We start from the raw sequence: 16,957 nt of genomic DNA on the forward strand, positions 1-16,957 counted from the left end.
AAAATTGTTTTTATTGCAATGCATTTTTTTTCTCGGATTAAATCAAATTGGCATCATCATGAAACTTTAACTATAAATGCAATTTTTTTATTTTTTTTTTTTTTACAATTAATTACGTACATATGTTTCACATTTCCGCTAGTCATATAGGTCTTAAAACAACCTTGCTATTCTTATATCAACGCAATAAAAACATTCACTTTTAAAACTCCCCAAAAAATTAGTCTTAATAAAAAAAAAAAAAATGTTGGTCCCACTCAGACTTTGTTTTCAGGCTCTGTAGGCTTTATTTTGTATATTCTAACAATGTGAAAGTGGCTCTGGGTTTAGCGTCGGAACATAATTTGAAAAACAAGAATTGATTAATTAAAAAGCTTTTTCAAGTAACCTTCACCCCCCAAAAATGTACATTCACAATGCACTACCTTGCATTGGCAACTCACTCCTTTGAGAATACGCAAATGAAATTCAATTAATTTACGATACGATTGTACCTGGGGCCAAACCCTGGCACTTCCTCATTCAATGCATAAACAAGAACGAAAAAAACCAAAACATGTATTATTGTTCCCTAATTGCTAAGATAAGCAGGCCATTACGGGATTTATTCGCTCCACCTTCAGTGTTCACCTCCAGTCTTTTCCTTCTTGTCACATTACACTAATCCATCCCTGGCTTCCCTAATGGAGTGCACGTAACAAGGCCTTTTCAGAACACTGCTTAAGTCATTTTGTGTATATGGGGGGGGGGGGGGGGTAAATATGCAGTGCCTGAAATCAGGAGCTGAATGTGAATGCCTGCCTGTTTAAAATGCGATTATTTGGACATGCATGTGACATCAGCAGGCTGACTGGAGAACTGGAAGACTTGTGAAGGTGTGGTTAAGAAGAATGAGGCATCTTGATAAGGAAATGAGTCATGCAAGTATTAGGTGGTCCTGTGTCGCAGAGGTCCATTAGCTTAATTGGCACTTTCTGGCACTTAATTGGTGAGTCGGGAGCTTGGGGAAAATATACAGCAAGAGAAAGAGGCTTCTAAAGTGTTTGTGTGGAATGACAGAGTGTATCCTTTTAGAGGCGGATAGAGCATCAGCTCATTTGCATAAAGCATTAAACATTTACGCTGACCTACAAATGCTGACAGCCTCCGTTCCCTCACCGCCGTCTTTTCTCGTGCTGCCGTTGTCCTCGCGACGCACACGCCGACTGTTACGTACACAATTCGGCTGGATTCAATTCAGTTTCATGGTGGAAGGTTTAGAAATATTTTTATTTTATTTTTTTTTGTGACAGTTGGCAATCCTGATCTCCCTTTAATGAAACGCTTCACTTGCTAGTTTTTATCAAGTGCCTTTTGGTGCGCGAACATTGTTCAGTTCAAGTGGAGTTTTTTTTTTCTCCATCTTTTTAGCTTTCGTCAGTGTACATAGTCCTATTTTTTTAGAGACATTTGTCATAAAATATTTTCATTTTGACAGAGTTCTCATATTTTTGTTGACATCCATTCTGTGTAAGACAGGAGATGACTGAGCTGTAGGTGGCAGTAACACTTATTTAAAGAAGAAAACATGTCTGCCATCTTGTTTGATGTAGTTATGAAGCAAAACATGATTTTTATATGAATTAAAATGTTGTTCTAATGGCTTTAAATTTGGAACTCATCTGTGCTGTTAAATTCGTATCCACCCAGAACTATATTTGCCGACTTGATGCCGTACGTCTCACAATGGGGCCGCCAAATCACGTGATTTTCTTTTTTTCTCAGCCAATGAGCAAAGACCTGTGATGATTATATAGTGAATCCACAATTGTCAAATACAATCTGTTCCGTGATGCTGATTGTCTTCTAAGTTGACTTTTTGACCGCCAGTTTTTATAGTAGTAGTAGTTTGGCATTATTTTACTTGATTATAGTCATGTTTTATAGAAATGCAATATGGTTATTTTGATATTTTCAGTTTGTTCTATGCCACTTTTTAGTAGTCAATAAATTAAAAACGTCTGTAATGTTCCGTAATAATTCCCTGCAGTAGTTCAGGAACTTTTAGGTAGTTACAAGAATGCCCCAAAAATGTCTTTAAATTATTTTTGGGAGTTTGTATATGAACAAGTAGGTGCAGTACAATAATTAAAAAAAAAACGGGCATTTTTTATGGAATTTTGTGGGGTCTTGGTTTTCTGCCTCTTGTTTTTTCTTTTTTTTTGTACTACTGCACAAACTTGAAATGTTTCATAGAGTTTTATACAAGTCAGCAGCTGCTGTTGCATTTGATATCTCGGCACCTCAGGGCTACGATGTCACTTCATGAACTTTAAGAAATAATAATAAATCAAATAAAAACATAGTAACCAAAAAAAAACTTTTGTTTTCAGTCAATACCAATCATCTTATAATTATGTGATCACCTCATTGGATTAGAAAAGCTCTCCTCCTTATTCCTTGCAAAGGTTTTGATATTTCTTTTTTCTGGTCAGTATGGTCTGTGTGTGAAAACTTTAGTGGCTGATGAAACAGGGAAATTGAACAAGGACAAACTGGAAGGAGAAAAGCTCCTTCCTACCTCAGTCGGTAATAGATGTGATGAAAATTGAAAATTGATTTTCAAGTGAGTTATTTTGTGTGTGTGGCCCGGGTTTAGAAAGAAAAAAAAAAAGTGTTTCATCTTTCAGACACTCTGGAGTGCTTTAATTGTCAATTTCAATATCATTTTCAAGTGTTTGCATGGCTGTCATCTCACAACTTCACATCTATTTTTCCTGCTTGCAACCTTTGTGCTATGGACTGCGAAATGTGCAACGCGACTACGACTAGAGAATGCCTTTGAAGGGCACTGCAGGCGAACATCCACACCTACCAATGGATTAAAAGCAACTATTTTTTTTTGGGTTCATTTTTTTTGGATTTGGAGGTCATCCACTTTGCGTTTTCTTTCGAGGAAGAGCGCTAGCTTAAATGCTATGTTGTGCTTTATTGACGGTCGATGAGTCAAAATTATTGACTTGGGGACCAATATGGGACTGAGCAAAGATAAACTTTGCTGAGGAGGATCTGTTGTTGGCTATCTGGGCTTAAATGGCTTCATTGTGCTGTGAGCCGAGGTCACACTTTATACTTTTTTTCATAGGCTGGATTTACACAACATTGTTTAAGAGACACCATTTTTTTTGCTCTCCTTTTTCTGCACCACCTACTCTCAATGTATCTTTAGAACCAATGGGAATACGATACATGTATATGAGATGCGTCTTTTTCTTTTTTTTTTTTTCAATAAGTCAAGCAGCGATAAATTTGGACGACTGACTTGCTGGCTGTGATAGCCCAGATGGTCGGGAAATTCACCTGCCGCTTGGGGAACTATTTAAATTCCCTACATGATGTCCAAATAAACCAAAAGGCTGCCATTATTAATAATAGTATCTCTGAGACGCTGCAGACCATCCTGTTACTAAAATTCATGTCTTGTTATTTTTGCTGCCTTCAGTCAAATAAGAATATCCAACATTATGCTTGCTACACATTTATATAGTCCAGGGTTCAAATATTGGCTGCAGGCTTTTTTACTGTATGAAGTTTTAATTTTCTATCCATGCTTGCTTCTTTTCCATACCAAAACATGCCCGTTAGGTTCAGTGAAGATGAAATTGGCCAAAAGAGTCAATCCTTATTTGTCCATATGCGCCCTGTGATTGGCTGGCGACCAATCCAGGGTGGATCACGTCTCTTGTCCACTGAGAATGGAATCGACAGTTCACCTGTGAGCCAAATGTGGACAGACACGATATAAAAATGGATGGCAAAATAATGATGCTATCCATGGTGCTGAAACACTCCATTGAATTATGTTGTTTTTTGCATGCTAATGATGCCAAAATAAATGGAAAAATAATTTGATACCAGGGAGCTTTTTTTTTTTCTTCGAAAGGATCTTGTATACGAGTGATTTTATGCTTGATGACTTGTGCCAAAATCTACTGAGGCAAAAATGACCAAAAATACTCTACTAAAATGCCATGTAGTGTTTATCTGCCTGTGTTTGGACAACTGTTGTCATGAGTACCACTTCTCTAGGATTAAATCTCTCTTTCGTTGTTATGTAAATTTAGACCATAAAAGCATTCTAAGTGAATGGAAGTGTGATTTAAAGCTCTTCCACCTCTGCCTGTGCTTTTGCAACAAAAACAAAACCTTGGTGGTGGTTGTCAGCTGTCCGGAATGACGGCCCATGACGGTCCAATCAAGCGAGCTATTGAGCGTCTGCTTCATTCGTTGCCGTGGTGAGTCAAGACATACGATCTGGCCTCAGGTCCCCAGGGTGCCACTGGGCACTGTGGGGGCTTGTACGGGTCACATGGTAAAGATCTGGTTTAGATCAAGAGGTGAAGGTGGGGGGTGGAAGTGGAAACCTGAGAGGACGACCGGGAGGACAATCGGCATGTGTAAAGAAAAGGTCTGGCACGTTCCTCCTGTTTTGGATGCTGGGTGTCGTGTTCCAGCATGGCGTGGTTATCATTCCGCTTGTGGAGGAATAGCTCGCAGGTGTTGAAATGGAAATGAAATGAATGTCACAAGAGGTGTTCCAGCTCGCCTTGTAGCAAAACACAGCGAGCCAAATTGTGGAACGTACTCCCGCAAATTGCTGCGAGCAGACCACTGCCCGCACTCTTTTGCGTTTCTCACTCCGCTCTCGTCTCGTTGCCTCCTCGTCTTCGGGATGGTGTTCAAAATGAAATCTCACAAATCACTGTTTTTTTTTTCGAGCCGCAGCGTGGTGTTTTCGCCATACGAGGTGTTGCCGTGGTAACGGGGCAATAATTCATCCCCCCGCTGTCTTGTAAAGATCATGGATGCATGGATTTGGCCTGACTTGTGAGATGTGAAAAACCGTATTGTTCGTGCTCTCTGGAACATGTGCTTGCCGTCTGCGGTAAAGTGAGCCATTTTGCATTTTGGGGAGGATGGAGGAGGTCAAGGGGACGGGGTCAGGTGTGCCGGCTGCATGCAAGATGACAGTAATAGACTTGCGTGAAACGTATCTTCTGAATAACGGCCGACTGAAGGGGAACCTGCCTCGTTTTGTCTTCACATTTTTACCTCGGCCAAGGAGGTGATGTTGCTATCGAAGGTTTATTACTTTGCAGGATTATGCAAAATAAATACGACTTATCTGAATTCCATGAAACTTTGATGAGGACAGGGGCATGGGCCAAGAGAGAAACCATTCCATTTTGGTGCAGATTTGAATAAAATCCAGGACCCCCAACCCCAGATTTCTTTTTTCTCCCCTCCTTCTCGTATTTCTTCATTTTTCCGTCAGTTACAAAATTCAGACCAGGAGATGGCTGTGAATGAAGCCTTACAATAGAGATTTTTTTTTGGGAGTAAATACTTTACATTTAATTTAATAGTTAATAAACAAATTAGACTGAGGCAATTGTATCGCAATCCATAAATATTTTCAATTTGCAAATAGTGCCAGAAGTCTTGGTGAGACTCCGCATATTTTTACCCCTCCTGACCTTCAGTTTCTTTTGGCTTGCTTCGGCTCCAAGTGATCCACAAGATCCAGCACCTGCCTCTACTGAAACAGTGGGACCGTATTTGTCAGGGTTGTCTGTCCTCGGAGGCTTCCATTTCCCCGAGTGTCATGTGTGTTTATGCTTCAGTAGTTATGCTCCTGCGCCTGCAGTCTACATTTGCAGTCACTGGTCTCGGTCCATGGCCGTACTTTTCACTCTGGTTGTTCCTCTTGGTTTACCTCGTTTAGCAGTTTGTTAAGCCACTTGAATAATGGATAAGGTGGCTCGTGGCCCCGGCAACACGCCAAGCACATCGCTGTGATGCACTTGCTCGTAAAATGAAATAAAATATCAAAGCCCGCTGACCTCCCTCTGACTCCGCCCCTGCCACTTGTGGAAGACAGACGAGTTGATGTATAGGCGCTCGCTGGCTGTTGAGTCTTGCTGGCCGTGCTCTGGATGAAGAGAGAAGCTCGTATAGGAATTGCTTCTTTCTGTCATTGTGCACATAAAGCTTCTGTCAGCTTCTAGAGAGGGACATATGCTACAAATTGCTGCTCATTCAACACTAATGTGTTGAACCTTTTTTTTTTTTCTTTCAAAAATTGCTTTCAACAGATATCACACTTGAAGAATCACCCATGGTCACAATGGACCTGGAAACCATGCAGAGAAATACGCTTTACACATCAAAGTACTTACTTTACACAACTAAACTATGCTAGACACAAGAATAATGACAACACGCAGGATAATTATGTTGAATTTAAAAAAAAAAAAAGAAAAATTACAATTACAAAAGACAAATGTCCTCACTTTTTCGGTTTTCACTTTGATGTTTCCGAGCCCCGTAACAAACATGTTTGACTTCTTCCTCTGTTTCTTCTACGGTGTTGTCGCCATTATTTCAGTTTTTCATCCATATTTTTGCTCCTGTGTTGTGTACTTAATATGAGTGGCTAATTTATACCGTTTGAATTTGTAGCGTGGTTTATCAATAAACAGTTTCACCCCAAATATTGCACATATTCAACAGTAGTGTTGTGTGTTGGACAAACTAGAGGTCATAACAATAATTGTCTTAATGAACCCAAGTTCTAAATCAATAATTCATATTGAGTTCAGCTGCATGACCGAATAACTTTTTCAAGGTCGGGGATGCGGAATTGACTCGTGGCTTTTTTTCCACTACACAGTAGCAGGGAGTCTACTACAAAAATATGCCATGAAAGACTTGACATATACTCTATCTGTTGGAGCAGGGCATGTTAACAAATATTAACAAGTCAGGGGATTGAGGGTCTTCCATATTTACTCCTTGGCATGTTACAGCTTGACTAATTTGCATCAGGTTGCCAGCCAATCGCAGGTCACACAAAGACAAAACAACCATCCGTTCTCACACTCGCAGCGAGGGTCAATTTAGTGTTCAATCAACCTACCGTGCATTTTTTTTAGAATGTGGGAGGAAACCGGAGTACCCGGAGAAAACCATGAAAAGCACCCATTGTATCAAATGCGTTTCAGCCCTGTTGTAGTTTTGCCCCCAGTACATTTCTCTTCATCGTGTACCTCGTAACACCTCGTAGAATAACAAGAGGGACATGCCGGTTGATGTTTCTCTGTTCTCTGGTGAATGCAAAGTCATTGTGTGTTTTGTTGTGTGATGTTCAGAGTACGTCGCCACTCTTAAAGAACTACTCTGGATTATGTGAGTGTGTTGGCTGCATGGGGGCCTCTTTCTTTCTGTGATCGGGCTGGAAGATTGTATCAGGGGCCTGCGCGCCTGCTGGTGACGACACGCTTTAATCAGATATTTCTGAGATATATTTCTTTGCATTGGTTTTATATCTCCGCTTGTTTTATTTGTATATTTTGATTTACTACATCAAATAAATAAACTAATTAAAAAAAAAACTGCGACACCTCTACATGTAACATAAAATATTTTTTTTAAAAACTGCGTAACATTTGAGTTAAAGTAAAGATTTTATGATTGCTTTTCATATATGACAGAGTCTTGTGTTGTCCACAAACACAAGTGTCTCTCGCCGCCATTATTGGTTGCTCTGTTGCCAGCAGACGTGGAGACTTATTGAAAAAAAAAAAAAGATCCAGTAGTGACTGTCATGCTCGCCTGACATGATCAACAACCAACCAATTTGAACTGTTCATCTTAGTCCAACTGCCTTTTTTTTTTTTCTTCAAAAATTCAAAATTAAAAACAAAAATGTAATTTTCTTCCCCCTCCTATTTTCACAATTTATGACCAATTTTAAACTGTTCAGATCATTCAACGTTATGACATAATATTCCAAAACATTCCATATCATTCAGAATTGTTCAATACCATTTCACCTAATTCCATTTTTAATCCATATATCTCCACGATTCCACATTGTTCAATATCCTTCCAGATCATTCAATATTAGTTTCTTCTTATTTCATGATTCCAAAGCATTCCAGATGAGTCAACATGCTTCCATAATTTCTACTTCAGCATTCGCACGCAATTTCTCCAGAACATGCTTTCATCTAGTTTAATAATGAAATGAATAAATAAACGTCAAACATCACATTTCCCTTTATTGACCAACATGTCAACATTTAAGCCAATGCAAGTCCCTTTGACCAATGAATTACTTTGCTTTGTGCTTTTCTTTACCAAAGGGTCAGAATTTAGGAATTTCTTTAGCCTAAAAAAAAAAAAAAAAGAATGGCTCGCTCATGTGAGGAACTCTTACACCCTGTAAGACAGAAATATGGACAAATACAATGCCAAAAATGTCTCTTGCTTTCAAAACAATACTCAAACACAAAGTGCTCCGGATGCTTTGTGTGGGTACTATAGTTTTTATATTGCTTTAATTATTATTATTATCATAATGTTTAGAATTATATCAAAGTGCATTTGAACAAATCCAATCCTCCTCCAAGTGGACAACTTGGCTTCTCTACAGTTGAATACATAAACGTCTTCAGTCAATATTTATGAAGCAAGTGGTTTAATGTCATAACCATAACGCTCGAACCGCCGTCGGTTAACCACTAATGCTTTTTAGATGATATCAAAAAAGGGCGCTTTTAGGGGCAAAACACTGATTTCCCACTGCAAATTCCTGTGAGAACACTTTGACCGAGTGCATGCGTTGTGCATGGAGGAAAAATGGTCTATTTATTTTCATGTTTTCTAATGATTCTTGTAAAATGTGAAAAATCCATTTCCAGTTTCACACCAAGTCGCAAATGGTCACTGTATTTCACTTTTTGTACTGTATCTGTTATTGCTTCAATTTAACCCTTCCCAACGCTTGTTAAGCTTGAATAAATGCAGCTAAACAAGCCATTCATTTGCCGTCTCTGCGATTGCCGCAACAATAATTGCCATTTCCCCATTTAGGCACAATTCCAGCATGCTGCCAGACGGCACCGCTATTAGAAAGAACTGGAATTATGAGGGTGAAAGAGATGAGCGCAGAAACTACAGTGACTGGTCCCGTTTGAAAGAGCAACATGAGCATATGCAAGTCAAATTTATGGCAGTTTCATTTATAGACTGAATCTCAACATAGCTGGCCAATTAATATAGCTCCTCTCTCTCTATCTGAGAAGATCCAACTCGACAGGCAGCAAGCAACCACGGGGTGGGGGAAACTAGAGCGACTCTGTTCTCTACATGCAAATGAATGGGTACTGCTACGAAAGCGCTTCTCGCTGTCAGTTTCAATAGGACAACGATGATCAGCGATACAGCATGGTTGTGTTACATGTGTATGTTCAGAGAAAGATCCAGGCATGCAAACAATGAGAAAGCACCAACACTGACGAGCAAGAGTGTGGGGGGGGGGGGTGTTGCACATAAGGGCTTTTGATGGAATTGGAATGGAAAATAGAATATTTTGCCAGGCGTGACACTCATTAAAATAAAACAGGAGCTGTGCATGAAAGAATTGTTCACTTTGTGCATCCACACTGATTGTCATCTGTGAATAGAAGCACACTCCTTTGGCCAAAGCAGTTTTGGCTTAAGAGGACAGGTGACTCACGGTATGTATATAATGAAGACTCCAACTCCTCAAGTCCACATGGTGGTATATGAAGCTTTAAGTTGGCGTAGATTCAGTAAATGTGATTATTTTATGGATCGATCCGGTACGTTTCTAGTTAAGGATGTTCGGGTTGAATTGATTTGTCAAACAGGTAGACGAACTATACAGTTCCCCTACCACACATTTATGTTTAAAGGTCTAAATTGACTGATAGCTAATTGGCCAATTTACAGAGGACTTTCGACTTGAACGGTCTGTAGAGCATCGACAGACTTCAGATATCCAAGGGTACGAAAATAAGCTGGTTGTTAATGAGAATCGCGGTTAGCCATGCTAGCTTCCCAGTGGGCATTTTGATGTCAATTAAACTAAGCCATTCACATCTTAAAATTGTCATTTAGCGAGGGCAAAAACTCCAAGTGCTAAGGATCTTTATTCATCGTAGAAGAAACCAACATCACACTTGTGTCACTCTACGACACTGTGACATAACGGTCACACGACTGCATACAGCTAGCATTGCGCTACAAACGTGTGAAAATGTTTGAACAAAAATGAGACTGGTGGCATGGTCACTTTGAAATTATACAAGTATATCCCTAAATAACTAGTGAGAGAATCCGTGACACAAAGAAATGCTTGATCTATTTTGGGAGCATAGCTCTGATCTCCCATCTTAAAACACGCTACACTAGAACACAAGATGAGACTTGTCGGCTCGTTGAAGTGAATAATTGTGATTAGTGAGCTAAACTGTCTAGCTAGCCTGCTTTGGGTACTTTGATCAGGTGCTAGATTACGTCAACACTGATTTGAATCCATCTGAATTCATTTCATGGTGCAATTTGTGTTTTTTACTTTCCATTCCTGTTGTTTCGTGGAAGGTGCGTTCTTTGTCTACCAATCAGGGGCCAGCACTTTTTCTTACAATTATTGTACTAGTACAATTGCCACAGATTGCTTAATCAAGCTAATTCACACGGTACCACCTTCTGTGTTTTTATAAATATTGACGAGAGCAGATGTATTAAACCGTCATGGATAAACTAGCTGCTTCGTTCTTGGAAGGTCAGCTTCCAGTTTTGAATGACTGGTCGTCTCAATGGATTCAACGTCGTGCCAGATCGCCGTTGACTGATTTCCGAGAACCGGCCTCTGTGTCGTCCTTCAGCCTCCTTTTTCAGTGCTGACCTTCCAGCCTTTTTAGTTTCCCAGCTTGGAAGCTTCCTAAAGTTATTCTACAATCACATGCCAGTCGCAAGTGTCAACATTCGCTATTGTTGCAGCCAATCAGTCTCCCCTCCCCCACCTTTCTGTCTCTCAAACTCAATGTTATTCAGTCGCCCTCATTAATTTGTTTTATACGCCGTTAACTCATTTTATTTGTGTCATCTCTTCCTTTGTCATATCAGCTATTGTCTTCTTTTCTGACATTAGCTTGTTTTGTATATGAAATTTAATGCATTTTAATGAGTGGGAGATGCTAAAATGTTGTCAGTGGTTATTTCTATTTTTACCGTTACTCGGCTCTAATGCTGAGCACTTCCAAATTATTTATTGCGTCATGAGTATTATTCTTTAAGCATGTTTCATGCTTTTGAGGATTGTACTTAGTATGTTAAATTTGAGTTCATGATCAGTTCACAAAAAGTGCAAATGAAAGCAAGATGATAAATGCACACGGCCATACAAAGTCCTAGTGTGGAATTTCATGCTGTGCCCCATTCACTAAGAAAATGTCTTTTGGATCAGATTTCTACGGTTTACAAAACTCATTCCAATACATTCCATTGAGGTCATGTTGCAAGCGGGTCTGGCCACTATGCTGGCAAAGTTTTGTCTGAACACTCCTTGAACAATTTGTTTTAATCAAATCAAATAGAATAACCTTTTAACAATATGCAAATTAATTTGATTTTGAATTAGTTTTTACCATCAGAAACCACCTTGCACAATATAATTGAACAAAACGACAAATATTCCCTCCAAATTTCCAGTCATGCACGGGAGAACAGTCACATGCAATTTACATCCCTTCGTGATTAATATGATTACGCCTCTGCCCAGTGAACCTCGGCAACAGCCACCTTGCTCATAAGAACTTAACATAAGGATGAGAAATCATCCAACGTGGGAAAAGTTGCGGTGATGCAGCAGAAGTGCTGCCACACATAAACGGGCTAAAATGTATATGGAGCAGAGTTAACACAGATGAGCGATCATGGCTAAGTGCGTGCGTGTGTGTAAAAGGCCTTCAAATAGGCTAAAGCAAAGTGTAGTTGAGCAGAGGTTAAAGCTGTGTCGTAGGACAGATTAACGATGATTGGAATGAATACACACGAGGGATTCAGCACATGTCAAACTAATGACCCCAAAAGCATCATTTGTGGCTTAGAGGTCTTGATTGAAAGATGAGAGGTGGATTGATGTTGTAGCATTAACTAACTTAGCAAGCTTCGGAACAGTCACAGAACCTCAGACGAAATGGAATCTTCCACAAGCAAGCCTGTAGACCCGTCAAAACGAGTTTGACTCCATACTTTCGGAAGAGCTTTGACCCGGTCTAACCCAGAAAATTAATGCTGCTTCTTAAGAAATACATCCCTCGTGTGCTTAGTCATCTTCATGTACTTATTTTTCTACTTTAAAAATCCTCGCTTTCAGGGTGCAGCTTTGCAAGTCCTGCAAATATTTGGTTTGACCATGAGGAAATCAACGCGTAACGATGCCTTGGCGCCTCTCATACGATTTAGGGGAGGTTTAAAAATCTACTGTTGATGCGTTAAAGTTGAAAATATACACCCGCAACGGATAAACATCATTTTATTGAACAACATTCATTCTCGGAGATTTCCTCCTTGCGTTGCCTTCGAAAAAACAAAAACAGAGTGCCCCCAGAGAATCATGACGACGACGATGATGATGAAACTCACAATGGAATGACTTGCACCGGGGGGCGTTTAACGTCATCCAAATGACGTTAGGGGTCTCTCATCTGTCATTGTCTTCTTTAAAATGATTCTGAAAGGCCAGTTTTGCTTCCACTGCTGATAAGCCTTGCAACATTTCGCTGAAGAAATCATCATGCAGCACGGCCAGCTGTTGTGAGCGTCGTAAAGCAGCGGCAGCAGCCTTGACACACAAAGCGCACACTCACACAAACACACACACACACACACGCACACAGCCCACGCGCCTTATTGACCCATCACTGCCAATCACTTATTGAACTCGACAAATGTCTCTCTTGGCGCTCAAACTGGAACACGCGCGCAACTTTTTCTTCGCCCCCTCTCACCGTCATCATCTTCATGTTCATCATTAACCGGGGGAGAGCAGCTCCTTTGGCTCCTTTAATAGTATTTGTAATTTCAAAGGCTTCATGAAAGAGATGTTAACCTTGTGCGGTGCTGGTGGCATTAAAAATGGATCAAAGCGGCTCCGCTTTGATGTGGACGAGGGCTCCCGCCAGATCCTTGTCACCCTCTACTGGGAGGATGAAGCATTTCATTGACCGGATGCGGTCGCTCCCCCTTTTTTTTTTCGTGCATATCAACAGTTGTAAAAGTGAAGAAGTCAATTAACAAACTACAATAATGACCTTTTTTTTTCTTTTTCATTCACCCCCATTTTATTTGTTTAGGCTGTTAAGGAGCAAAGAGGCTGCTGAGACACCTTTAGGTGAGGGATTTCGATGATGAGGGGGTATATTGGGATGTGTGGCGGGGATGCGAATGGCAGGAATGAAGATGGAGGCAGAGATGGAGCTGGAGAAGACACAGAACATGAGAGAGTGAAGAAACATAAATAATTGATGCTGGATCCCGCCTCGCATCTGCCGCCTGCTGTCGTTGAGTTTATTCCAAGACGAAACATAGCATGACCTCATTATCGCATTAGGCGAGCAGTGAGGAATGGCTTTTTAAAAATACCTTTTTAAAAATTTAACGCTATGTTATGGATGCAAATGCCTCCACACTTCTTGTATTTAGCTCGAGACGTAAATAGGAGAAGCCTGATGATTTGGGAATATTTGTATCAGGGCGAGGCAGAATTGTTGACTGTTGTTTGCGTTGAGGCAAAACGGAGTGCACTGCTTAGCTGCAAACAGCAGAGGCGCTGTTGATTTCGTTGCTGACAAGTTGGTTCATGCACACCTCTGCGGAACCCCCGAATGGCAATCAGATGAGCCTGTCGAGTGCTTTGCTTGTTTGTGTTCTCCAAAGAAATTGAATACCGTTTGATGCATGCCCCATAACCAGGGGCAAATTGCATATTTTTTTTTTTTTGCATTGAGTATCGATGGCTGGTATCAGCTGCCTCCGCTAGTACCTGATACATTCAAATAATGCTGGGATCAGCCTGATGCTGATAACTTGTTGTGCTTCTTGATGAAGATTATTATTATTATTATCTAGGATGGAAATGAATATTTTTTTAATGGTTGAATGTTATGCATGATTATTAATTTCGGACTTAGCAGATAAATGTCAGACAAACCCAAGTGAGCTTTCTCAAATGCGAATAGTACCAAGATGGCAAAATGGCACCGAAATTGAAAGTTGGTAGCTGGTGTCTTCATTTTCTTAAACAATCACAAATTTGTTACAATTAGCACAATTCCTGTGAAATGTAATGCATTTTTTGGTTATTTGTCATAAATTAAGGTCCGTCTGAGTTGAATGTTACTGCATATAAAAAAAAGACAGACTTTATTTTCCGATGCTTTGACCTGTCAGTGAGCTAATCAAAATCAATTGGCGAACCTCGCTCTAATGGTTTGTCAAAACACCTTTGTACAAGAGATTCTTTTGATTAGACTCCAAACAAATGGAGTTGGCTGACATCTCCCAAGACCTCGAATCGCTTTTGTTTAGCCGCTACACTGTTGCCGCCCTCCCCTCCCGTAGGACGACAGCGCTATTCTGCAAGCCTTTATTCTTGCTCGTTCGATTCCCGACCCCTCCTCCCGTCTCCCTTTTGTTAAGACAGCCTCTCGTCCAACGTCCCCTCTCTCTCTCTCTCTGGACTCATTCATTCCACCGGCTCAGGGCTTGTGCGCCCAGGAAGAGCGTGTTTGGGAAACCAGCAACACGCTGCTCTTGTTTTTCTTGGGGAAGAAATTGATACAGCGGACTAAAGTGTGAGGAGCTTTTTTCCCCCCCTTTTTTTTTTGCTTTTTGGCAACACTCCTCCTCCCCTATCGTTTACTTCCCACCCCTCCATCTCTCACTCACGCTCTCTCTCTTGCCACATCTGTGCGCCGACTTGGCTCACTCGCGGCTGCCTCAGCCGACTGAGGGTGTTGACACTGGGACCGCTACCTGCTGCCGCGGGATTAAGCCTGCTATGAACACCCAGAGTCTGCTTTGTCGCTTTGGCTGCTGACCGCTGTGAGGATCCACCGTAGAGAAGGGATACATCGTTCCACGTGGGGCAAGACACCAGGCATTGACCCAGACAATCCAAAGGAATGGATGCTCAGGGAAGCGTAAAAAAACAGCTGACAATAAACTGATGAAAGCGGGCAGAGAGTGAAGAAGTTATTTCCTGTGAGGAGCCTTCGCCCAACACGACGATTAATCGGATCAGGGTGCAATGAGAGTCTTTTCCTCTCTTTTTGATTGCTGTGATTTTTAGTTGGGGGTAGTAATATGCTGTCGGGAAGCACCACAAATCTCCACCTCTAACCGTGCTTCACTTTTCTTCTTCTTCCGGGCGTTGAACTTGTTTCTCCTCCTCAACTTTTCTCGCTTTTGAACACTTCTTAAGATGTGGAGAGGTGCAGAAGAGGAAGAATAACAAGCCATAGCATATGTTCTTCCTTTTTTTGATTTTTAAGGCATCCAGCTGCTAATCGGCTGCAACAAACACGCGCCAGCGCTGGTGTCAGGTTCTCATGTGCCACGCTTGTATATCACTTCACCGTGACCAGCTCGTCCGCGGGATACAATGAAACAGCTGCGCCGAGTTAGAGGAGCAAATTGTTGTTCATGAGCACAGCGAGACCTTCCGAAATTCCGTGGAGAGGTTGGAATAACATCCCTGGCTCTTAGGGAAATTCTGGTGAACACCAGACCTTGGCTCCGTTTCTAAGGGTTTTTGAAACGGAGGCAGAGGGCTTTTTTGGAAAAGGGAATCCCCCTGATCAACCAACAAATCAGCAGTCAGGGTCACTTTAAGGACGCGAGAGGATTCCCATCGGAGGTGAAGTTTTCCGTGTGGATATATTACAATTGAAACCATTTTTTTCTCAATAACTCAGAGACATAGCAGTGTAACACTGTCATACGCATATTTACAACCTCATTATCTCCACTCACTTCTGTCCTACTTTTATATTCACTGTAAGTATTAACACATTCTCTCCACTCATACATATTCCACAGTGAAAGGATTTTCCCAAGCGGCCACGACAGGATGTAGGTAGTACGAGGTAGTATGGACAGGTGGTGGGCTGACTCCAACAAGTCCTCCTCTGTCCAGCCTTCTCCCCTCACGTGGATGTTATTGTGTTTAAAAATGCATTGCCTGGATACAGCTGAAAGATTGCAGCCACAATTCTCAGCCACAAACAATCACTGCGTTCCCGTCAGAGTTGACAGCCGGAGACGCCCCTGAAAACCGGACCATTACAGTTCCATTTTTGGTGATCTTTCTTCACTGGGCATCGTTTACTCAACCGCCATCATTTTCTCCAACGGGACTTTGGGCGCCTCTCGACGCCCTCCTCGCCCCGTTGTCTCCTCGGCCGCCCTGGAGGGACGGGGGTCAATGGAGTGGACCATGGCCGGGTGCCATTATCCTTCGCCAACACCGCCGGAGCGGGACCGGAGGTACCATCACAAGGTGTCTCTGGTGGTGCGCTACTTCATGATCCCCTGCAATATCTGCCTGATCCTGCTGGCCACGTCCACGCTGGGATTCGCCGTGCTCCTCTTCCTCAACAACTGTAGGTTTATACCATTTTGAATCCCGCATTCGCCTGATTACTCCGTTTTTCTTTTTTTTACTTGTTGCACCTAAAACGCAAGCGGAAAAACTTCATTTGCACAGCAGTACAGTTGCCTTCAGTTGACTAAGGGGCGCAACTGAGGACGCTTTAAACTGTTATTTTATCGCACCCTTTTGTTGAAGCACCTCATGCAGTAGTTTGACACCAATAGGAGGGAGGATGGTGGATCTTGACACAATCTTGATTGGGCTCCAGAAAGTGACCACTGGAATGGGAACAGAAAAATTAGTGAGACTTCAAATAATAAATGAAGACATTGGTTCTTTTATCACAGCATTTCCCATTTCTCTAGTTTCTACAATAATAACTCAGCTACCATGCCTATATTTCAAAACCTTCACTTAAAAGTAATTTTTTCCAGTTCAGCGTCTACTCAA

General features: G+C 41.4%; 1 protein-coding gene across 5 annotated transcripts in view; it reads left to right on the top strand.

The window, feature by feature from the left end:
- The window catches only part of agrn (agrin), a 213,450-nt gene that overhangs the window by 55,854 nt on the left and 140,639 nt on the right, over positions 1-16,957 (top strand). The window contains exon 1 of one of the 5 annotated variants that reach the window (XM_088289719.1): positions 14,603-16,517. The exons of 3 other annotated variants lie outside the window; for them this stretch is intronic. In XM_088289719.1, the coding sequence (XP_088145845.1) occupies positions 16,340-16,517 (178 nt within the window). In that variant the 5' untranslated portion in view covers positions 14,603-16,339. Of the gene's footprint in view, positions 1-14,602; positions 16,518-16,957 lie in introns of those variants that run through there. One more of the 5 variants, XM_088289721.1, reaches the window with a different exon arrangement.

The sequence above is a fragment of the Idiotropiscis lumnitzeri genome, chromosome 3 (genome assembly GCF_059441095.1).
Source record: "Idiotropiscis lumnitzeri isolate Australia: NSW breed Sydney's pygmy pipehorse chromosome 3, RoL_Ilum_1.0, whole genome shotgun sequence".
NCBI classification, from domain to species: domain Eukaryota; kingdom Metazoa; phylum Chordata; class Actinopteri; order Syngnathiformes; family Syngnathidae; genus Idiotropiscis; species Idiotropiscis lumnitzeri.